Below are 25,913 nucleotides of genomic sequence, written 5' to 3'. Positions count from 1 at the left end.
GAGCAATAACAATTTTCTAAAACACTAGAAATTTTATATTCATAAAAATTTATACTGTGCTGTTTAATCTAGTGTATTAAGTAATGTACTAAATTAGTAGTCATAATGGCTAAAAGAACAGAAGGCATGGTAACTAAAATTACTTTCCAAGATTGTCAGTATTTTAATTGCTGGAAACTTTCAAACAAGAGGAAATGTACAAAACATCACTTGATTCTGAATACACAAATCATCTGTTTCAAATTAATCATTACTCATAAAAACAATGACAGTCTGGATACAAGAACGGACTTGAGAAGTAAATAACTAGATGATATTACAGTCTTTCTTTTAAAATCCCACTTCTCTAACAAATGTCTTCTTTCCTTCACCTCTTTCTGAATGGAAAGTCAACTTTCCTCTCCTTTACACTACTCTCCACCAATTAGAGATCTTATCACTTTAATTTCTGATTTTGCTAATTAGAGGCCTATTATTTCCCCCCTAATAGACTATAAGCAACTGGAAAGCAAGGTCTGTATCAGATTTATCTTGGTTTCCTTATCACATCTAAGTCAACAACCAATATCTATTAGTCTTTTTTTGAGTTGTATATTTATTAGTGTTCAATGAACTGCTGTATTTTAAAATTCCATAGTTTGATACAGAGAAAAGTTTCTTATGACAGTATTTCTCCAGTTAATAAACTGATTTTGAAGTTACATTACATTTGGATTACAAGTGAATTTTTTTTTTTAATTTTTTTTTTTCTTTTCAACGTTTTTATTTACTTTTTTTGGGACAGAGAGAGACAGAGCATGAACGGGGGAGGGGCAGAGAGAGAGGGAGACACAGAATCGGAAACAGGCTCCAGGCTCCGAGCCATCAGCCCAGAGCCTGACGCGGGGCTCGAACTCACGAACCGCGAGATCGTGACCTGGCTGAAGTCGGACGCTCAACCGACTGCGCCACCCAGGCGCCCCACAAGTGAATTCTTTAAGATGTTTGTTTGTTTGTTTGTTTTAGAGAGAAAGAGAGAGAGAGAAACGGAGGAGGAAACAGAGAATCCCAAGCAGGCTCCACACTATCAGTGCACAGCCCAGTGCAGGACTTGAACTCACAAACCATTGACATCATGATCTGAGCTGAGGTCAACAGTCAAATGCTTAACCGACTGAACCACCCAGGCACGACCACAGATCACATGTGAAATTTAAAAATTTAAATCTTAGGGGCACCTGGCTGGTTCAGTCAACAGAGCATGCATTTCTGATCTCAGGGTCATTGAATTCAAGCCCCATGTTGGGGGTAGAGTGTGTTTATTAAAAATTTAAATCTACGCCTGGGTGGCGCAGTCGGTTAAGCGTCCGACTTCAGCCAGGTCACGTTCTCGCGGTCCGTGAGTTCGAGCCCCGCGTCAGGCTCTGGGCAGCTGGCTCACAGCCTGCAGCCTGTTTCCGATTCTGTCTCCCTCTCTCTCTGCCCCTCCCCCGTTCATGCTCTGTCTCTCTCTGTCCCAAAAATGAATAAAAACGTTGAAAAAAAAAATTAAAAAAAAAAAATTTAAATCTTATTAACTGCACAGTTGGTCCAACACTCAAAAACATACACTGATTATGAATGAATCAGTGAATTCATTTGCTGTCACTGTTTTATTAACTGTTAAAATAGTTCTTCAGGGGCGCCTGGGTGGCGCAGTCAGTTAAGCCTCCGACTTCAGCCAGGTCACGATCTCGCGGTCCATGAGTTTGAGCCCCGCGTCAGGCTCTGGGCTGATGGCTCAGAGCCTGGAGCCTGTTTCCGATTCTGTGTCTCCCTCTCTCTCTGCCCCTCCCCCGTTCATGCTCTGTCTCTCTCTGTCCCAAAAATAATAAACGTTGAAAAAAAAATTAAAAAAAAAAAGTTCTTCAATCTTAGTTTTTTATTCTCAAATCCTATACAGTAAGACATAGAACTACTTCAAATCTAGCATCTTTGAATGATTACTATGTGAAACAGGTAGAGTAAGCTATTTTAAAATCAGCTTTATTGAGGTATAATTGACATGCAATAAACTGCACATATTTGAAGTATATAATTTGATAAATGTTGGTATATGTATATACCTGTGAAATCAGTCACAGACTAATGAACATCTGTATCATTTCCCCCAAACAGTTCATCCCTCCTTACTTCTCCCCTCTCCCCATCCCACACAACCAGGGATCTGTTTTCTATTGATTTGTTTGTTATTCTAGAATTAAAAAAAAAAAAAAGGCATCAAACAGTATGTACTCTCTTTTGTATGGCTTCTTTCTCTTTGCATAATTATGACCAAAATTTATCCATGTTGTTGCATGCATTGTTCATTTGTATTAATGAGCAGTGTTCTATTATATGGATATACCACTATTTGTTCATATATTCTGCTACTGACCAACATTTGGGTTGTTTCCAGTTTTCAGGTATGAAAATTAAGCTATGAATATTCCTTGTATAAATATATGCTTTCTTTTCTGTTGGGTAAATATCAGGGAGGAAATAACTGGGTCACACAATAGGTGTATGTTTAAGTTGTTAAAAAAATCACTACACTGTTTTCCAAAGTGGTTATACATCAGTTTCATCTTCACCATCAGTGTGAGGTTTGGTTCCTCCACATCTTTGTCAACCCTTGCAATCATCTTTTTAATTGTAGCCATTCTAGCAGCTGTGAAATGATATCTCATCGTGCCTTTACTTTGCATTTCACTGATGTTGAGTGAAGCTGAGCATCTTTTCACATGCTCATTGGCCAATCCTATGTCCTCCTTGGTAAAGTGACTATTCAAATTTTTTGCTTACTTTATTGGATTGTTTGTGTTCTTACTGTTGAGTTGTAAAAATTCTTTATATATTCTAAATACAAATCCTTTGTCAAGTATATAATATGCATTTTTAAAAAAGAAATGCAACTACTTTAGATAATTATGCTTTGTCAATATAATACATGGTCTGTCTGTATTTTAAATAACCCATATAAAAAGGGAAGTATTATTTCCATTATCCTCAGCTACCAAGTTTCCCCATGCCTAAGAAAGGTGGTCACCCAGCTGGCATATAAAAAAGAGAATAAAAATAGAAATAGAAAACATACGGATTTTCTCAACATTCTTCTTAATCCCTCCTGATTTTAGGAGCCTTATAGCAAACTATTAGTAGTAAGAGATAACAGAGGGGATCATGTAAATGATAATTAGTCTTCTTCCTTTTTCTTTTAAGCAAAATTTTAATAAGCATTTAGCAAGTAATAACATTATTATTAATAAGCCCTCCTGTATTTTTTATTAAATGTCTCTATCTCTTATACTAAGACCCTGTTGTTTACATGAATGTTTTCCTTATCAGACTAAAGCACAAGATTCAATACAGTACCTAGTAAATATTGTTGTTATTTCTTTGATTCCCTCCTTTTCTTTTAATTCCTATCCATGTGTTTTCCTCTCTTCTTCCATTTCCAGCATCCCCCAACTATATTCAGATTAATTTGCTGATCCCAAATGAGTCGTGGTTATAGATTTTTTGGTGACCCTATAGATCACCGACCATGCTTCTTACTTCAAAGAAACAAAATCAAAATGACAACAAAACTCTTTGTGGAACTCACTGAAAGAACATCAGATATTCTCCCGAGTGAAAAAGTGACACCTTTTTTTTTTATAGTAGCCATGCAAATTAGTACTCCTTGCCAGAATAAAGCATACACATAATTATTTTTTAAACTTTACTATTTAATGGATTAAAGACCTAAACATGAGACCTGAAACCATAAAACTGTTAAAAGAAAACACAGGCAGTAATCTGTGGGACATAGGCCTTAGCAACATATTTATGGATTTGTTTCCTCAGGCAAGGGAAACAAAAGCAAAAATAAAATATTGGGAGTACAACAAAATAAAAAGCTTTTGCATAGAGAAAGAAACCATCAATAAAACAAAAAGGCAATCTACTGAATAGAAGGTATTTGCAAATGATACATCCAATAAGGGGTTAATATCCAGAATATATAAAGAACTTCCACAATTCAACAGAAAAAAAAATCTGATTAAAAAATAGGCAAAAGCGGGGCGCCTGGGTGGCGCAGTCGGTTAAGCGTCCGACTTCAGCCAGGTCACGATCTCCCGGTCCGTGAGTTCGAGCCCCGCGTCGGGCTCTGGGCTGATGGCTCAGAGCCTGGAGCCTGTTTCTGATTCTGTGTCTCCCTCTCTCTCTGCCCCTCCCCCGTTCATGCTCTGTCTCTCTCTGTCCCAAAAAAATAAATAAACGTTAAAAAAAAAAAATAGGCAAAAGAGATACATGAAAAGATGGTCACTAATCATCTGGGAAATGTTAGTCAAAATCACAATGACTTATCACTTCACACTATTATCAGAATGGCTATTATCAAAAAGACAAGAAATAACAAGTGTTGGTGAGGATGTGGACAAAAGAGAACCTTATAGATTGTTGGTGGGAATGTAAATTGATGCAACCACTGTAGAAAACAATATGGAGGATCCTCAAAAAATTCAAAATAAAAATATCATATGATTCAGCAACTCCACTGTTGGGTATTTACCCAAAGAAAACAAAAACACTAAATCAGAAAGATATATGCACCTCTATGTTTATTGCTGCATTATTTACAATAGCCAAGATATGGGAGCAACCCAAGTGTCCATCAGTAGATGAAAAGGTAAAGAAGATGTACTATATAAATACATACACAATGGAATATTACTCAGCCACAAAAAAGAATGAGATCTTGCCATTTACAACATGGAGGGACTTAGAGGCTCTAATGCTAAGTGAAGGAAGTCAAATAGAGAAAGGCAAATACCATCTGATTTCACTTATATGCGTAGTCTAAAAAATAAAACAAACTTTTAGATATAGAGAATTGGTGGTTGCTATGGGGGAGGGGATAAGGAGGATGGGTAAAATAGGTGAAGGGGATTAAGAGGCACAGACTTTCAGTTCTAAAATAAATAAGTCATGGAGATGAAAGGTACAGCATAGAAAATATAATCAATAATACTGCAACAACTTTGTATAGTGACAGATGGTAACTATACTTATTGTGGTGAGCATTGCATAACGTATAGAATTGTCAAATCACTGTTATACACCCTGAAACAAATAGAACACTATATGTTAAGTATACTTCAAGTAAAAAAAAAAAAAGATCTAAAACTTTACTATTCAAGACTTCAGTCTACCAAGCAATGCAAGAACCACCCAGGAACCTTTCCTAAACATAAGAGCCAATCTGGGTAAGTTCTGTGGCTAAATAACCATCCTCCTAAAAAGTAGTAGATATAGGGGGAAAAAAAGAAAAACCATACAGAATCAAATCTATTCATTTTAAACCATGGAAAGAAAACATATTTAAGCTCCTTTAAAATATTTTCATATACAAAGAACAATTTTATACAGTTTAAAAATTTTTATGAGACATATTATCATCCCTCAGAGAATGCTTCTGTGTCAGACACAAATTTAAAAAAAAAAAACATCTACTATAAGCAGCACTAGCATTAGAATAAATAGCAGATGATACTGGCAATCTCTGACACAATATCGGGATACAGAGAACCCTGGGATTAAAAGTATTTCATGGAAGTAATTATGATACAATTAACTATATTCCCCAAATCAGAATGGTTCTCATCAGATATCTAATGCTAAGCCTATTTTGACACTATTTTTTAAAAGGCCCAGTATTAAAAGAATAAGCTTCCTCTAGAGAGAGGGGGAAAAAAAGAATAATTTTGGCCTATTAATTGATAGAACATAGTACTGTTCCCAAACATGCAATAAATCATTACTTTAACACATGACCACTATATGAAATAATAACTTGGTTATTAAAAATGGCGTATCTCTTAAAATACTCAGTTCAATTGTTTTTCTTTCGATATACTGAAAAATTTAATGAGGGGCTTCAAATACTTTTTTAATAATGTAAAATATGTGAGCTTTATTATATGTTAAAGAAAATAAAAATAGTATGACCCAAAATTTATTTGTTAAAGTTACAATAAAATACTCTTCAATGCATACAAAATTGCAAAATAACTGCTGTTTTTTTTCAATAAAGATTCCAGATATAATATTTACTGACAAGATAAAACAAAGGTACGTTTAATGACTTTTGTTCTGTGTTAAGGTCACCTTATTGAACGATACATCATGAAATCAATAGTTGTACATCTAGGAAATTTGCCAATGGAGCTCTCTTCCACTGGTGTGTATATTTTAATTTGTCTCATGTGGGTGTCTCTTCCATTTTGGTGATTGGCTAGAACAGCAATCTGTATCATGAATGTGCGAGTGGGCTTCTTATGATTATCAGTTAAGGGAACGTGAATCCAGCCACTTGGTTCCACCAATTCAAGTTGCTGCCAAGAAAACAAAAGTGGGATTATGTTTTCACCCGATGAACATAATTTATTACAATGAACACATTCTAAAGTTGACTTATAATTAACATTTTGCTCACTGAGAGAATGACAGTATGATAACAACCATTACTAGTTATTTGGCACTTTTACACCATGGTCCATTTTTACACTTGCTAATAAGCACTCTACATGTACCATCTTAGTAGACAAAATAAAAACAGATATATGCAGTCTTAGGGTTTATAGAAATCTGTATAACATACAAGTTTAGAATTAGACATGTACAAACGTATACAGCCAATGGAAGACCATGTTGATATAAGTAGGAAAAGAATCTAACATTATGCTTCAAGTATATTTTATTTCAAGGACCATACCTAATATACACAAACACATTCAAATTCTACATAAATTACAAGAATAACAAAAGAAAATCAATCCTTAAAAAGCCATCAGACAAAGCTTTTCTTCCTTGAAAAATAGTAAGTGATTTATGTAGCCTGGATGATATTCTAAACCTAAAATCTAGATTTTTAATATAAAATGCTAGATAAAAATTTTTAATTCTTAATAAGAAATGCCAGGCAAGTTTGTTTTTAATTCTTAATTTTATTTTAATCAAGAGTCCAAACTATCCTTCCTTAACAAGGGAAAGAAAATCCTAAGTCAAAAGATAAACCTAAATTTCTAAAATTTTTGCTAAAGTTATGAAATAGTTTTTAAAACATAAATACTGATTTCTAAATTATCTTAATTATTGAACACATATAAACTATATATATCACAGAGAATACAGGCTTATCTTATCAACGCAGCCAAATAGAGGTGTCAGAGAATCTAAATGTGGATTCCATGAGTGACTCTAGCAAAACAATTAAGTGAACACACCACTGTATCTTCTTTCCTTCCCTTTTTCCCTTCTTCCCTTCTTTCTTTCATGCGTTCTCATTTTTCTCTTCTTCCTCTCCCTTCCTCCCTCCAGCCCTTTCCTTCCTTCCCTCTTTCCCTCCTTCCTTCTTTCATTCATTTTTTTTTTATGGAGGAGAAGGGTGGGTAGAAAAAAGTAAAGATGGGACAAGAGAAAGAGAACAGGAATCTTTAAAAAGTCGCTATTTTTAAGACTGAATAATTTCCTCTTTTTAACCATAGAACATAAGAATGAATAAATCTCTACTCCTTGTGGTATTTTCAGTGTTTTGTTCTGTTTTTTATAAACTTCCATTAGCACTAACTTAAAATGAAAGAATCAGAGACCAGATATATCTGGTTTCCATCACTAACCTTTTATTCATTCATTCAGGTAACAAAATAGTTACTGAGTAGTTAAAATGTTCAAGGTATTTTTCTAAGTAAAGTTAAGTATAACATGAATAAGGCCTTGTTCCTAACCTTAAAAAAAAGCTCAGAGCCAGAGGCGCCTGGGTGGCTAAGTTGGCTGAATGTCCAATTCTTGAGTTCAGCTCAGATAATGATCTCAAGGTCATAGGACTGAGCTCCATGTCGGGCTCCCTGCTCAGTGTGGAGCCTGCTTGGGATATTCTTTCTCTCTCTCTCTCTCTCCACCCCCCCCCCCCGCCCTTCTCCCCTGCTTGTGCTCTGTTTCTCCCTCTCTCAAAAAAATAAATTAAAAAAAAAAAAAAAAAGCTCTGAGGCAGACAAACAACCTCTCTGACTTCAATCAGTTTCTTCAAGTATATATATTTTTAATGTTTATTTATTTTTGAAGCAGGCTCCAGGCTCCACACTGTTAGCACAGAGCCTGACACAGGGCTCAAACCCACAAATGCGAGATTATGACCTGAGCCAAAGCTAGACGCTCAACTGACTGAGTCACCCAGGCGCCCCAGTTTCTTCAAGTATAAAATAAAAGGATTGGACAAGTTATCATCTCCAGTGTCCCTTCCAGGTCTGACATTTAATAATTCTAAATAAAAGAAGAAAGATATGGAGGCAGAACAATGGGCTCCCAAAGATATCCATGTCCCTCTTCAAAACCTGGGGTTATTTTAACTTACATGGAAAACAGGGCTTTGTAGATGTGATTAAGTTAAAGATTCTGAGATGACAAAATTATCCTGGATTTCCTGGGTGGGCCTAATGTAATCACAAGATTCCTTGTAAGAGGAAGACAGTACAGCCAGAGAAGGAGATGTGATGGTAGAAGCAAAGGTTAGAGTGATGGGACCACAAGCCAAGGAAAGTAGGTAGCCTCTAGAAGCTGGAAAAGGCAAGGAATGGTTCTCCCTAGAAATCCCTAGGAAAGTAGGCCTCTTGCTGACACCCTGATTTTAATCTGTAAGACCCATTTTGGACTTATGTCCTCTAGAACTGTAAAATAACTAATTTGTGTTGCTTTAAACTACTACATGTGTGATGATTTGTTATAGTAGGTAAAGGAAACTATTATAACAAATATTTGTGGGAGTACAGAGAAGGGAGAAAGCATATCTGGTAGGAAGAATCCATTCTCAAGGTAAATGTACTATAATGAACCTCAACAATGAACAAAATGTAAAACTAAGATTCTAAATTCAACTCCTTACTAGTAGAATGTTTTTGACAAATTTAACCATTATTTCTGATAGACTCAATGTTATTTTCTTAGCATATCTTAAATGCTTCGGTGTGCTGAAAGTTATATTAAGATTTTATAGCATAAATGCTTTTTGGCATGATATGCACAGCATTATAAATGTAATAAATTATTCAATAAATACTATTAACATTGCTTCAGAACATATCATAAGGCTTACTGATCTCTATTACTAAAACTACATTACAAAGTACATACAGATGTTAACATCTTTCAAATGGTTTCATAATCAACTATATTGCCCAGAACTCATAAATTTCAATTCATGTGTCTACTGCAGTTCTACTGTGGGCAGTTTAGAATTCTCAGTCATCTCTAGAAAGTTCTTATTCTGATATTGTCATACCTTAGATTACTTCATAGATGCAAAAAACTCAAGTACATTAACTAATTGGCATTTAAATAAAAACTTTTTAAAAACCCGTAACAATATACAGTATATATAATTCTTATGTTTTTATAAATGTTTGGTTAACAGATGAATATACTTTAAGCAAAAATTATAATATTTTTATATTTTAATCAGAAAATCAATGAAAGGTAAAAATTTGCCAATTTAGCTTTCTTTTTTCTCCATTTCTGGTTTACCTCAATAAATGAAAATTTCATCACCATTACTATACAAATTTTTCTATATTTCTCCTTGTTCTTTCTTCCTACCATCTCCCTTTTTGGCTCTTTTCTCTATATATTCACTCAACATTTTTTTATTGGCCTATTACACACCAAAAATACCATTATTAGCTGTACATGTAGGGTAGGGGCTGGCAAATTTTTGCTGTAAAGGACCCAAAAGTAAACATTTTAAGTGTGGCCATATCATGACTGGTCAGTCTATCTTTGCAGAGTGAAAACAGTTACAGGTATTATGAAAGTGAATGAGTGTGCCTATGTTCCAACAGAACTTTATTTACAAAAACAAGCCACTGGCCAGAGTTGGCCCTGGATTACAGTTTGCTGACCCCTGACATAGGGAGTAGTTACTGATGGAATTTACCCTCAGAAAGGTAATATAACTTCATAAAATAGAAAATAACTTGTATGCTCCCTGACTCAGCCTGGAGTCAGGGGGCATACAAGTTATTTTAAGAGAGAATTCACTAAGTAGGAATCAAGTTGTTAACTAGAGAAGTGAAGAGGCCAAGAGAACTAAGGTATCATGGAGGGAACAAGTACAAGAAGTGAAATTCTAAGGTTGGGGGAAGAAAAGAAAAGAGACTGAGATTATCAAAACGGGGAAGTTCAGAAAAGGAGTCCTGTGGATTTGAAACTCCGATCCCTGAGGAGGGAGCTGTTTGGCTGGTGTTTGTGCCCCTGGAGGAAGAGCCCTATGGGGCTGGTGTAGGGAACTCTTGAGGAGTGAGAGCTGAGTGCCTTGTGGTGCTGACATTTCTGACATGGGGTTCATTGGGCTGGTGCTGTGAGTGTCAGAAAAACTGCAAACTGGAATCAGGTATAGCTATGGGGAGGAAATGCTGCTGTGAAGAAACACTACTAGGATGATGGAAAACAAACAGGACACAAAAGGGAGCAAGTCTCTTTTTCCTCTGCCTGCCATGCAGTCTCCCTCTAGTGCACCCTCTCACCAGAGCTTAACAGATATGCCAGGGCTCCATGCTCATCGAATGTTACTGAGCAAATATTACATGGCAAGCAATGTTCTAGGGACTGAAAAAACAAAACAAAACAGTGGCAAATAAGACAGATCACACCTGAAAAAAAACTACTCAGAGAAATACAAAGAGATAGGATTTAAACATAAGACTTCAAGAAGTCATAATAAAAATGCTAGTAGTGAGGAAGACAAAAAAGTCAAAAAGAATAAATCAAATGCTCATAAAATAAAATGTAAATGTCAATAATAATTCCTCAAAAAGAATGCTCATGATAATGACAGCAGCAACTTCTTACCTAGCACATATTATGTGCCAGGTAATACCCTAAGTACATTAAGTATATTAATTGATTTAATGCTAGCAATGTGGCAGATATTATTATTATTCTGATTTCACAAATAAAACAACTGAGTCACAGAAAGTGTTAAACTAGTTTTGATGAGGTCACATAGCTGGTAAGTGGCAAAGCAGTGAATGAAACAGGCGGTGTGATTCCAAAAATTGTGCTTTTAAATACATAATGTGTTTTACATGATGTAAAGATAATAATCTGGTAGTAATTTTTTATCTGAAATCCTATATTATATAAATAAAACATGAATTAAATGAAATGAAATATGGCAGGAGAAAATTCGCCACTAATCTCCTTATCATAATACGATTTCCTTTACATCCTACACATAAACAGATACATACATGACCTAAAGGGAATTATAAAAGGTAACAATAATAGAATTAAAAATCGAATTTCTGGGGTGCCTGGGTGGCTCAGTCAGTTAAGCGTCTGACTCTTGATTTCAGCTCAGGCCATGGTCTCACAGTTTGTGGGATCGAGCCCCGTGTTGGGCTCTGCTGATAGAGCAGAGCTTGCTTAGAAATCTGTCTCCCTCTCCATTCCCCTACCCTGCTCGTAATCTCTCTCTCTTGCTCAAAAATAAACATTTTTTAAAAAAAGTAATCTTAAGGAAAAAAATCAACACAAATTTAAAAAATGGACATACACCTGTACAGACTAAACACACACACACACACACACACACACACACACACACACACACAAATGCAATGGGCCAACAAACACAGGAAATTGTTCAATCTCACTAATAAATATATACATATATGTATATATACATATAAATACATATATGTGCATATATACATATAAAACATATATGTATATACATATAAATACACATATATGTATATGCATATATATAAAGCATCTATCACATTGGCAGAGATTCAAATAATTAAGAACACGAATTATTTTTTTTTTTATAAATTTTTTTTTTCTTTTCAACGTTTTTATTTATTTTTGGGACAGAGAGAGACAGAGCATGAACGGGGGAGGGGCAGAGAGAGAGGGAGACACAGAATCGGAAACAGGCTCCAGGCTCTGAGCCATCAGCCCAGAGCCTGACGCGGGGCTCGAACTCCCGGACCGCGAGATCATGACCTGGCTGAAGTCGGACGCTTAACCGACTGCGCCACCCAGGCGCCCCAAGAACACGAATTATTGATGAGAATAAGGGAAATGTACTCTCACGGACTGATATGGAAATTATATAGGCATAACCTTTCTGAAGAGTAATGTGGCAATACCTATCAAAATCTTAAATGTAACTATTCTTTAACAGAACAACTTCACTTCTGAACTATAGAGAAATACTAAAGAAAAGGGCACAAGGATTATACATATATATAGTAATATTCATAACTGAAAATAAGTTAAATGACTACCAATAGAAGAGTGGCGGTGGTATCCAGCCCCCAAGAAGACCCTGGTGAGTCACACTCTTAAATAACCTCCTCCTACAATGGCTTAGGGTTGGTTTTGTGTAACCAACAGAGTATGTTACAAGTGACAATGTGTGACTTTGCAGATAAATCATAAAAGGCATTGTAGCTTCTTCCTGGATCTTTTGTATCACTCCTTCTGGGAGAAATCAGCTACCATGACATGACAACACTCAAGAACCCCACGAAGAGGTCCATGTGGAGAGAAACCTAGGCCCCCAGCCACCAATTAGCACCACCCTGCTAACCATGAGTGAAACACCTTAGAAGTGGATTCTCCAGTCTCAGTCAGCCTACCTGACATAGGACTGTAACTGCATGAGAGACTCCAAGACAGAAATGGCCAACCAAGCTTTTTCCAAACTCCTGAACAGAAATCATGAGAGATAATAAATGATTACTCCTGTTTTGGGTAATTTGTTACACAGCAATAGGAAAGCACAGAGTGGTTACATAAATAATGGCCCATCCATATCCTGGAATATCCTATAGCAAGTAAAAATGATGTATCTCTTTACATATTCGCAGTAATTTGAAGCCATCTCTGGTTAATTTTAAAAAAGCAAAATACTAAACAATGGATTATATGATTATATATACACATATATATACATACATATATACATATTTATTTTATTTTATTTTTTTAATTTACATCCAAATTAGCATATAGTGCAACAATAATTTCAGGAGTAGATTCCCTAATGCCCCCTACCCACTTACCCAATCCCCCATCCCACAACCCCTCCAGCAACCCTCAGTTTGTTCTCCAGATTTAAGAGTCTCTTATGTTTTGTCCCCCTCCCTGTTTTTATATTATTTTTGCTTCCCTTCCCTTATGTTCATCTGTTCTGTGTCTTCAAGTCCTCATGAGTGAAGTCATATTTCCCTGATAATGAGTGATGTTGAGCATTTTTTCATGTGTCAGTTGGCCATCTGGATGTCTTCTTTGGAGAAGTGTCTATTCATGTCTTTTGCCCATTTCTTCACTGGATTATTTGTTTTTTGGGTGTTGAGTTTGATAAGTTCTTTATAGATTTTGGATACTAACCCTTTATCTGATAATGTCGTTTGCAAATATTCTCCCATTCTGTCGGTTGCCTTTTAGTTTTGCTGATGGTTTCCTTCGTTGTGCAGAAGCTTTTTATTTTGATGAGGTCCCAGTAGTTCATTTTTGCTTTTGTTTCACTTGCCTCCGGAGACGTGTTGAGTAAGAAGTTGCTGCGGCCAAGATCAAAGAGGTTTTTGCCTGCTTTCTCTTCAAGGATTTTGATGGCCTCCTGTCTTACATGGAGGTCTTTCATCCATTTTGAGTTTATTTTTGTGTATAGTGTAAGAAAGTGGTCCTGACTCATTTTTCTGCATGTCACTGTCCAGTTTTCCCAACACCACTTGCTGAAGAGACTGTCTTTATTCTATTGGATATTCTGTCCTGCTTTGTCAAAGATTAGTTGGCTATATGTTTGTGGTCCATTTCGGGTTCTCTATTCTATTCTATCGATCTGAGTGTCTGTTCTTGTGCCAGTACCATACTGTCTTGATGATTACAGCTTTGTAATAAAGTTGAAGTCCAGGATTGTGATGCCTCCTGCTTTGGTTTTCTTTTTTGAGATTGCTTTGGCTATTCAGGGTCTTTTCTGGTTCCATACAAATTTTAGGATTATTTGTTCTAGCTCTGTGAAGAATGCTGGTGTTATTTTGATAGGGGTTGCATCGAATATGTAGATTGCTTTGAGTAGTATCGACATTTTAACAGTATTTGTTCTTCCTAACCAGGAGCATGGAATCTTTTTCCATTTTTTGGTGTCTTCTTCAATTTCTTTCATAAACTTTCTATAGTTCTCAGTGTATAGATTTTTCACCTCTTTGGTTAGATTTATTCCTAGGTATTTTATGGGTTTTGGTGCAATTGTAAATGGGATAAATTCCTTGATTTTTCTTTCTGTTGCTTCATTGGTGTTTGAAATCAAGAATGAAAGAGGAGAGATCACAACCAACACAACAGAAATAAAAACAATAATAGAATATTATAAGCAATTATATGCCAATAAAATGGGCAATCTGGAAGAAATGGACAAATTCCTAGAAACATATACACTACCAAAACTGAAACAGGAATAGAAAATTTGAACAGACCAATAACCAGTAAGGAAATCAAATTAGTAATCAAAAATCTCCCACAAAAACAAAAGTCCGGGGCCAGATGGCTTTCCAGGGGAATTCTACCAAACATTTAAGGAAGAGTTAACACCTATTCTCTTAAAAGCTGTTCCAAAAAATATAAACGGAAGGAAAACTTCCAAACTGTTTCTATAAAGCCAGCATTACCGTGATTCCAAAACCAGACAGAGACCCCACTAAAAAGGAGAACTACAGACCAATTTCCCTGATGAACATGGATGCAAAAATCCTCAACAAGATATTAGCCAACCAGATCCAACAATATATTAAAAAAATTATTCACCACGACCAAGTAGGATTTATACCTGGGATGCAGGGCTGGTTCAATATCTGCAAAACAATCCATGTGTTTCATCACATCAATAAAAGAAAGGACAAGGGAGGAGCCAAGATGGCGGAACAGCATGGAAGCTTTTTGTGTGTCCTGCGTCCATGAAATACAGCCAGACCAACCATCCTACACACCTAGAAAACTGATTGGAAGATTAACACAACAATCTGCACAACCTGAACCACAGAATTCAGCAGGTACGCGACACGAAGAGCTGAACTTGGGGAGCAAGAAGCCGTGAAAGGTAAGGAACCCCTTTTGCAGGCGGAGAGAGGATGGAGACTGGGGAGGGAGGAGCATATGGGAAAAGCACCCCTCCCCAAAAGTAGCTGGAGAGAAAGTGGAAAATTGGAAACAGCCACAGGGACTAAACTAAAAAGGGTGAAAGGAGAAAGGAGAGGGTTTAAATTCCATTGAGACTGTAAACAAGGGGAGCGCAAAGTCTGCAACTATGCAGCTCGATACCTGGCGATGCTCTGGTGGGAAGGGCAAATCCCCAGGAGCAGAGTGGGGTTCAGGAGGTTCTCGGGCCACACAGAGAAGAGTGGTTCCACTGCTGGAAGGACATTTGGTAGAGACTGTTAAAGCCACCTGGTCCTAGCAGACACCTGATGGCAGCCACATTTGCTGGTGCTGGGGCAAGGTCGTTGAGGGTGAAGCCTGTTGCCAGATGTGTGTTGAGATTTTCCATAATCCCTGAAACGCTGATGCTACACTGTCTCGCAACCTTTTTTGGGGGGCGGGCTGGCACCTGGCCGCAGTCTCAGGGCACCGGCAACAGCAGGGTCCAGTGGACTTTCCAGGGTGCTGCTGACATTAGGCCATTGCTCATTCAGCCATTGCTCAGCAAGACCCTCCCACAGAGGGGCGGATCAGATCAAAGCCGCAGTCTTTTGGAGTAAGGGGCCAGGGAAACAGCCGCATCTGAGACAAAACTTGGGAGAGAGGTACTGCCTGGGGCCTGGTCACTGAGAGTGGAAAAGTAGGGAGTGGATGAGAGCTGAAGACAGAGGACCTGTGCGCAACTGCTGATCTGGGAGAACAGACTGGGTAGCTGGGTAGTGACATTTTCACCACTCCCACGCATGTGCACACGCACCTACGAGCACTGCAACAATCTACCCCAGTAAGCTAGCAGCGCCATCTAGTGGAGAGCGGAGCTATTACACTGAGCCCCGCCCAACTGGGCCAACTTCTCTCTTCAAGGGCACAAACCTCACCACTGGCTTAATTTATGGACTATAAAGAGGTACATGGACTGACCTCTAGGGGAAAACGAAGCAATTTCAGTCCTACTTCAATCTGTTAGCAGGTTCATGTATTCAATTCTTTTTTTTTTTTCTCTTTTTCCTTTTTCTGTTTTACAATTCTTTTTCTTCAATACAGAAAGAGAAAAAACTCATTTTATTTTCAATGTTTATTAAAAATATGTCTTTAATTTTTATTTTACATTTTTTACTTTTGTGTAAATTTTTTCAAATTCTACTTTACTTCCATCATTTTATTTTAGTCTACTTCAGTGTACTCACCTTTTCAAATTTTCAATTTCCTTTTTTTCTTTCTTTTTCTTTTTTCTCTTTTTCTTGAATGTAGAAAGAGAAAAACTTCATTTTTACTTTAAATTTCTCTTAAAAATATTTTTATTTAATTTTTATTACTATATTTTTGCTTTCATGTAAATTTTTTCAAATTCTATCTTACTCCCATCATTTTATTTCAGTCTACTACAATGTATTCATTTTTTCAAATTTTCAAATGATTTTTTTATCTGTTTTCTCTTTTTTGTTTCTTTACTTTTTTCTTAAATACAGAAAATGAAAAAATTCATATTTCTTTTTAATTTTTTTAAAAATATTTTTCTTTAATTTTTTCCTACTATATTCTCTACTTTTGTGTATATTTTATCCAATTCTATTTTACCCACATCATCTCATTTTAGTCTACTTTAGTGTATTCATTTTTTGAAATTCTCAAATGATTTCCTTTTTTTTTTTCATTTCTCTAATCTGTCAACCCACTTTCAACACCCAACCAAAACACACCTAGGATCTAGCATCATCTATTCAATTTGTTGTGTGTGTAAGTTTTAATCTTAATATTTTTTTAATTTTAATTTTTTTAATTTCAATTTTTCTACCTCATTAATTCATTTTCTCCCTTTAAAATGACAAAACAAAGGAATTCACCTCAAAAGAGACAGGAGGAACAAACAACAGTCAGGGACGTAATCAACACAGATACAAGCAAGATGTCTGAAGAATTTAGAATCATGATAATAAGAATACTAGCTGGAGTCGAAAATAGATTAGAATCCCTTTCTGCAGAGATAAAAGAAGTAAAAAATAGCCAGAATGAAATTAAAAATGCTGTAACTGAGCTGCAATCACGGATGGATGCAGTGGCAGCAAGGATGGACGAGGCAGAACAGAGAATCAGCGATATAGAGGACTAACTTATAGAGAATAACGAAGCAGAAAAAAAGAGGGAGGTTAAGGCAAAAGAGCACGATTTAAGAATTAGAGAAATCAGTGACTCATTAAAAAGGAACAACTTCAGAATCATAGGGGGTTCCAGAGGAGGAAAAGAGAGAAATAGGGGTAGAAAGGTTATGTGAGCAAATCAGAGCAGAAAAGGTTCCTAACCTGGGGAAAGACACAGACATCAAAATCCAGGAAGCACAGAGGACTCCCATTAGATTCAACAAAAACCAACCATAAACAAGGCATATCATAGTCAAATTCACAAAATACTCAGGGAAGAAAACAATCATGAAAGCAGCAAGGGAAAAAAAAAGTCCCTAACCTACAAGGGAAGACAGATCAGGTTTGCAGCAGACCTATCCACAGAAACTTGGCAGGCCAGAAAGGAGTGGCAGGATATATTCAATGTGCTGAATCAGAAAAATATGCAGCTAAGAATTCTTTATCCAGCAAGACTGTAATTCAAAATAGAAGGAGAGATAAAAAGTTTCCCAGACAAACAAAAATTAAAGGAGTTTGTGACCACTAAACCAGCCCTGCAAGAAATTTTAAGGGAGACTCTTTGAGGGAAGAAAAGATGGAAAAAACATATATATACACACACACACCAAAAGCAGCAAAAGATTAGAAAGGACCAGGGAACACCACCAGAAACTCCAACTCTACAAGCATCATAATGGCAATAAATTCATATCTTTCAGTATTCACACTAAACGTCAATGGACTCAATGCTCCAATCAAAAGACATAGGGTAACAGAATGGATAAGAAAACAAGATCCATCTATAGGTTGTTTACAAGAGACCCATTTTAGACCTAAAGACACCTACAGATTGAAAATAAGGGGATGGAGAACCATCTATCATGCTAATGGTCAACAAAAGAAAGCCGGAGTAGCCATACTTATATCAGACAATCTAGACTTTAAAATAAAGACTGTATTAAGAGATGCAGAAGGACATTATACCATAATCATGAGGTCTATAGACCAAGAAGACTAACAATTGTAAACATTTATGCATCAAATGTGAGAGCACCCAAATATATAAATCAATTAATCACAAACATAAAGAAACTCATCGACAGTAATACCATAATAGTAGGAGACTTCAACACCCCACTCACAGCAATGGACAGATCATCTAATCAAAAACTCAACAAGGAAACAATGGCTTTGAATGACACATTGGACCAGATGGACTTAACAGATATATTCAGAACATTTCATCCTAAAGCAGCAGAATATACATTCTTCTCCAGTGCACATGGAACGTTCTCCAGAATAGACCATATACTGGGACACAAATCAACCCTAAGTAAGTACAAAAAGATTGAGATCATACCGTGCATATTTTCAGACCACAATGCTATGAAACTCGAAATCAACCACAAGAAAAAATTTGGAAAGGTAACAAATACTTGCAGACTGACGAACATCCTACTAAGGAATGAATGCGCTAACCAAGCAGTTAAAGAGGAAATTAAAAAGTATATGGAAGTCAATGAAAATGATAGCACCACAACCCAAAACCTCTGGGATGCAGCAAAGGTGGTCATAAGAGTATATAGCATATATACATAAGAGTATATAGCAATCCAGGCCTTCCTAAAGAAGGAAGAAAGACCTCAGATATAAAACCTAACCTTACGCCTTAAGGAGCTGGAAAAAGAACAGCAAACAAAACCCAAAACCAGCAGAAGACAGGAAATAATAAAGATTAGAGCAGAAACTAATGCTATCGAAACCAAAAAAACAGTAGAACAGATCAATGAAACCAGAAGGTGGTTCTTTGGAAGAATTAACCAAAATTGATAAACCACTAGCCAGTTTGATCAAGAAGAAAAAGGAAAGGACCCAAATAAGTAAAATCAAGAATGAAAGAGGAGAGATCACAACCAACACAACAGAAATAAAAACAATAATAGGAGAATATCATGAGCAATTATATGCCAATAAAATGGGCAATCTGGAAGAAATGGACAAATTCCTAGAAACATATACACTACCAAAACTGAAACAGGAAGAAATAGAAAATTTGAACAGATCAATAACCAGTAAGGAAATCAAATTAGTAATCAAAAATCTCCCACAAAAACAAGAGTCCGGGGCCAGATGGCTTTCCAGGGGAATTCTACCAAACATTTAAGGAAGAGTTAACACCTATTCTCTTAAAAGCAGTTCCAAAAAATAGAAATGGAAGGAAAACTTCCAAACTCTTTCTATGAAGCCAGCATTACCGTGATTCCAAAACCAGACAGAGACCCCACTAAAAAGGAGAAGTATAGACCAATTTCCCTGATGGAACATGGATGCAAAAATCCTCAACAAGATATTAGCCAACCGGATCCAACTATACATTAAAAAAATTATTCACCACGACCAAGTAGGATTTATACCTGGGATGCAGGGCTGGTTCAATATCCACAAAACAATTAACGTGATTCATCACATCAATAAAAGAAAGGACAAGAACCATATGATCCTCTCAATAGATGCAGAGAAAGTATTTGACAAAATACAGCAACGCTTCTTGATAAAAACCCTCAAGAAAGTAGGGATAGAAGGATTATACCTTGAGATCATAAAAGCCATAGATGAACGACCCAACGCTAATATTATCCTTAGTGGGGAAAAACTGAGAGCTTTCCCCCTAAGGACAGGAACAAGACAGGGATGTCCACTCTCGCCACTGTTATTCAACATAGTATTGGAAGTCTTAGCCTCTGCAACCAGACAACACAAAGAAATAAAAGGCCAGGAGGAGGTCAAACTTTCACTCTTTTCAGATGACATGATACTGTATATGGAAACCCCAAAAGATTCCACCAAAAAACTGCTAGAACTGACTCATGAGTTCAGCAAAGTTGCAGGATATAAAATCAATGCACAGAAATCGGCTGCATTCCTATACACCAACAATGAAGCAACAGAAAGAGAAATCAAGGCTACAATAGACAAAGCATGGAAAGAGCCCAAATGTCCACCAATGGATGAATGGATAAAGAAGGTGGGTATGTGTGTGTGTGTGTGTGTGTATGTGTGTGTGTGTGTATATATATATATATATATATATATGATGGAGTATTACTCAGCAATAAAAAAAGAATGAAATCTTGCCATTTGCACCTAGTGGATAGAACTGGAGGGTATTATGCTAAGTGAAATTAGTCAGTCAGAGAAGACAAATATATGACTTCACTCATATGAGGACTTTAAGAGACAAAACAGATGAACATAAGGGAAGGGAAACAAAAAGAATATAAAAACAGGGAGGGGGACAAAACAGAAGAGCCTCATAAATATGGAGAACAAACTGAGGGTTGCTGGAGGGGTTGTGGGAGGGGGAATGGGCTAAATGGGTAAGGGGCATTAAGGAATCTACTCCTGAAATCATTGCTTCACGACATGCTAATTTGGATGTAAATTTTAAAAAATAAAAAATAAAGTTAAAAAAAGATGACATGACAATCTATGTGGAAACCCCAAAAGATTCCACCAAAAAACTGCTAGAACTGATTCATGAGTTCAGCAAAGTTGCAGGATATAAAATCAATGCACAGAAATCGGTTGCATTCTTATATATATATTTTTTTAAAGATTATTTTTGTATGGATAGAGAAAAGTCTAAGGATATTCACCAAAATATAGACAATATCTGTAATGGTGAGAATATGGATCATTTTCATTTTATTCTAACTTTATGTATTATGCATGTTTTTCTCAATAAACATGTGTTTATCTTATTTAAAAAGCTATTTTTCATTTGATAGTAAGAGGAAAAATTTCTGAAAGTTTCAATACCTGATCTTAATATCTCATTGACAGTACTCTTTTCCTCCATTAATAGACTCATCCTTCTTGCTGATTTCAACATCCATAGAGACAATCCATTTAACAATTTGGATTCTTCTTTCCTGAATTTGTTCACTTGCAATAATTTTGATATCTACCGTAGTTGTGCCTCCCACAGTCATATTCTGTACTTGATCATGAGTAGTAGCTGCAATATAGCTGAATGTTGACTTAAAATATCCCCATCTCTACAGGCTCCTAAGATACTGGCTTTCTCTAATGACCCCATGGCAATAGTATTAACCCTAGTGAAAGAGCTAGACTATTGATGCTATCTATTTTTTTACTATTCATTAATCATTAAATCTTAGTTCCTACTTTATCTCAATGATATCCCATAGTTCATTATGATAATCAATCTCTTTACACACTTAAGATTCAATGCCCTTCTCTCATTGTTGTTTTTTTTTTTAAGGAAAATAACAATAATCCTGGTTAAACCTAACTCTCTGCTTATTCTATGCCAATTTGAAGAAAAACAAACAAACCATGCTAACTGGTTCTCACTTTATTTTTAATTTATTAATATTTGTTTATTTTTGAGAGAGACAGAGGGCGAGTGAGGGAGCACAGAATCTGAAGCAGGCTCCAGGCTCTGAGCTGTCATGTCAGCACAGTTCCCACTGTGTGGCTTGAGCCACCCAGGTGCCCCAGTTCTCACTTTAAATTCAAGATGACAAGTATATATTCAAGTGTATATTTAGCACCATGCATAATTCCTACTATATCCCTTTAGAAAATTTGCTTTCACTGTCTCTGGGATAGCTGTTTCTAGGCTTCTCCTCAAATCCTAACACCTACTCTAATCTTCTCTCTCTGAGCTAATATCTTATTTCACTAAGAAGACAGAGGCAATCAGAAAAGAAAACAAAAACCTTTCTTCCCATCGGCTGTTATACAGTAAAAAAACTGCTCCTGCACTTTTCTGGGGCTAGTTCTTCTATCTGTCAACAGATCCCATTTCTTCTTTCCCAACCAAAGACTCTGCTCCCATCATAAACATTGTCTCTCCAAATCATTTTCTCTTCTCCACTGGATCACTGTCACCAGCATTCGAACATGCCACAGTATTTGTCATTTTAAAAATTAAAAATAAAACAGACCTTTCTTAATCCTATCTTCCTCCACTTGCTGCCCTAATTCCCTTTTACTGCAAAATCCCTTTAAAGTTCTGTTTTTGTTTTTGTTTTACCTGCTAGTTATCTTTATCGCATTCCAATCTGAATGACTGGAATCACTGGAATCATTTCAGTGGTTTCACTGAAACCAATCTTTGACCAATCTGGTCAAAGTCGCCAGGGACCCTCTCAGAAGAGTTCTTTGATACAGTTTATTATTGTATTTTGGATTTTATCTAATGACTTTATTTAATGATTCCAACCATAAGATCTATTTGTATTTAAAGTTTTAAGGTTAATTTTAAAGCTTTATAATAGTATTGTAGTTTAAAAATAGTTTTGTGCACAAAATATGGAACTGACTCATAAAGGTGGTTTATAAAGATACTAAGAGAATGTTAATATATTACAGAGAAAATAAGTGGTAACTTGGTAAAGACACATGAATTTAAAGACGAATAAAGTCAAGATTTATTAATGTTAAGCTAAATAAAAGACTTGAAATTATGTGCTTAAAAACACATCTACCTGAGTGAACTTGTACTTAGATCCTTTCCAAGACAAGCCTGTGATGAGACCACATCTGGAACATCTTGACTGCAGCCTTCTAAGATCCTGGGTGGAGGATGCAGCTAAGACTCTTGACTCACAGAAACTGTGAGATAATAAACATGTGTTGTTTTAAACCACTACATTTGTGGTAATATGTTACACAGAAGTAGAAAAGTAATACATAAGGGCATCAGATGAATAATGAATACTGAAAAGTGTATATGAGACTAGTGAAAATTCCATGTTTAAAAAGGTCAAGGGTTTTACAAATATTTGTAACTAACCCAAAAAGATATAACAAAATGAGACAATTCCCAGTGTTAATTTGGAATAAACATTTCTTCAATATTTCATTATTTGACCATAATCTTGTTTGGCCAATTTAATCAGCTTCTTATAAAATATGTGTTTTAGAGGCAACCTACATAGTAGCTATTCCACCTAGTGGCAGGAGAAGCAATGTAATGGACCACAACATCAGCACCACTGCCAGACCAAAGCCTATTAAGTCACTTCTGAATAGGAGCTACCACATTTCCTTAATATTCCTTCTTTAATATCAGCCGCTGTGCTGCAAAGACTACAATGGTAAAAACTACAGGTAAATAGAATCCATTAGAGTTTCTCTATGAAATTATCTTTCAGCTTGGCTCTGGGATTCTGCTTCCTACACTAGCCTCTTAGTCATTACCTCTACTCTGGCTATGATTTAAGAGCAGGTGTACCCCTCCAAGGATACACTGATTAACTCCACCATAAACAAAACTCGCATAAAAAAAAAAAAAAAACAGAAGTGATTCATCAATAAAAACCATGTAAAATATTAAGTACAAAGTTGCTTATATTTGCTGTTGCTAATCACATATCCCTGGAAAAATTAATGAATAAGGAATAACTACTTAATAGTTGTTTCAATAAAATTGTCCTCTACTCTCCACTCTATCTTTTCCTCCTTCATTAACCATAGCTGTGACTTGATAAAATTCTATAGAACTCAATGAGAACTGTCAACACAAAGTAAGAGATTCTGGAATTTTAACTATCCTTTCACTTAAGAAGGAATAGAACCAGTTTACAGCAATGATGACCTACTTGTAGAGAAAAAAAAAAGTCTAATATGATCCAAAAGAAACTTCAGAAGTTCCAAATGTGCTAAAAGTTAAGAATACCACAAAAGCAGCTTAACAAGTTAGAGGGAATCCGACTCAAATAGCTCAGTATGGAAAGCAAGCTCTTTTGCCCTAGTGAGGAAGGCAACTACGTAAGAAGGTGACTTTGAGGTCAAAACCAGTCAACTTGCCGCAGATGGTCAAGACATTCATTTTGGATAGTAAGTCAGAAAAAGTTTCTATACAGAAAAATTTATTCCAAAAATTGTTCCTAGAAAGTTACGATTACATAGCTTAAATGGTCTTAAAGTGTCCTAGTTTTTTTTTTTTTAAAAAGAGGTCTAACAAAAACAAAAGAACTAGTAGAGTGTCCTACTAATCTACACAAACAATTTTGAATAAATTTGAAATTAATGTCAATTAAAAACAATAATTTCATCAAAAACCTAAAGTGGGAAAGAAATGTTAAGAAGAAACTGCGGAAAAACTTTTGACAACAACAAAACTTGGAAAGCCAAGTTAACCAGACTTAACTATCATTTAAAAAGAAATCTCGTAAATATAAATACATGCACATACACGAAAATCATGCTTTAGTTTTAGTTTATGTTTTAGTTGTAAAGGAAGACTAAAAGTCTTAGCTAATGAATAATCAGGAAATGATAGGAATAGATAAACATATGTAGTATAGTGGAAACAACATCAGATCAGATGTCAAAATAAGACAAAGATCTGAATTTCACTTCTAATCTTGAGTTTAAGCAAATTACTTATCTGTGCTAAATGTTTACTTCCCCAAGTGTTGAATCATGTGAAATTGTCATTTTAAAAAATGTTTATTTTTAGAGAGAGAGAGAGAGAGAGAGAGAGAGAGGAGGGGCAGAGAAAGAGGGGGAGAGACAGAATGCCAAGCAGGCACTGTGCTGCTCAATCTCATGAATCGTGAGATCATGACCTGAGCCAAAATCAAGGGTCGGATGCTTAACCAACTGAGCCACCCAGGCACCCCGGAATTGTTATTTTTGTAGATCAAAAATAAAAGGAGGATAATTTTACTTCTGTATACTTTTTAAGCTTTCCTCATAGGAATGTTGTAATATAACAATAGAAGTGTCATTATTGCTCAATCCATGGGACACTTTAGTTTGAAACTTCTTATCCTTTCTACATAACCAGAGGCAAAATCTTAATTGAAATGTTCTCATGGCCTCTGTGATTTCACCTTCTTCAGATATTCTTCCTACCTTTCTCTTCTTTTCTTTGTCTTTCTGGAAACTCCTTGGCTGTTCCTTAAGTGTTGTATTCCTCAGAGTGCTGTCCTAAAACTAGTCTCACAACACAGAGTTTAATTTACACAATTGTCTTACATAATCTTGTCCAGACCCATGACTTCAGATACCTCAAGTGGCCGTATGCTAATGACTTAACATTTTTTATCTCCTTTGTAAGAGACAACTTCTGAAGGGACGAGCAAGGGACCTAGGAAGGCAAGGCAAGATAGAAAGATTCCACCACAAAAGCCACATAAGAAAGGTCTAGACTTTAAACGTGTCTCCTTTAAACAGAAGAGAATGGAATAGTTTGTGGCTGACCAATGTTCCTGCTCAAAATAACTGCAGGTAAAATACAACCATCATTATAGAGTTATCAGAGAGCTGCTAAGCAAGAAGAACTAGAGGGGGCCAGGATGTTGGGGAAGAGAGAATCTCAGAGAGGTTACTGGTCTTTACCTACTTCAATCATGGGCAGGGGGTGGGGCATTTACTGATTCTGGGATGAGATAAGATGCTGAGAATTGTGGTCTTGCCCAGGCAGAGAGTTGCTTCTTGAAGCCAGAGAAACATGCGGGGTTATTACTAGAAGTGTTTCAGAAAAGACAAAATTAGAGACTTCAAGAGCTTCAA

At 36.1% G+C, this 25,913-nt stretch overlaps 1 protein-coding gene across 4 annotated transcripts in view; it reads right to left on the bottom strand.

Moving 5' to 3' along the window:
- Positions 1–5,984: 5,984 nt before the first annotated feature.
- The window catches only part of ANAPC10 (anaphase promoting complex subunit 10), a 106,682-nt gene continuing 86,753 nt past the window's right edge, over positions 5,985–25,913 (bottom strand). For 2 of the 4 annotated variants that reach the window (XM_040473082.1, XM_040473079.1), the window contains exons 5-6: positions 12,684–12,752; positions 5,985–6,377 (exon numbers count right to left, since the gene is read on the bottom strand). In XM_040473082.1, coding sequence (XP_040329016.1) covers positions 6,147–6,377; positions 12,684–12,752 — 300 coding nt within the window. In that variant the 3' untranslated portion in view covers positions 5,985–6,146. The remainder of the gene's footprint in view (positions 6,378–12,683; positions 12,753–25,913) is intronic. The other 2 variants (XM_040473084.1, XM_040473080.1) reach the window with 1 other exon arrangement.

The sequence above is a fragment of the Herpailurus yagouaroundi genome, unplaced genomic scaffold (genome assembly GCF_014898765.1).
Source record: "Herpailurus yagouaroundi ecotype Mexico unplaced genomic scaffold, PumYag 28, whole genome shotgun sequence".
In the NCBI taxonomy this organism is placed as follows: domain Eukaryota; kingdom Metazoa; phylum Chordata; class Mammalia; order Carnivora; family Felidae; genus Herpailurus; species Herpailurus yagouaroundi.
This window is presented reverse-complemented; position numbering and strand designations above follow the sequence as displayed.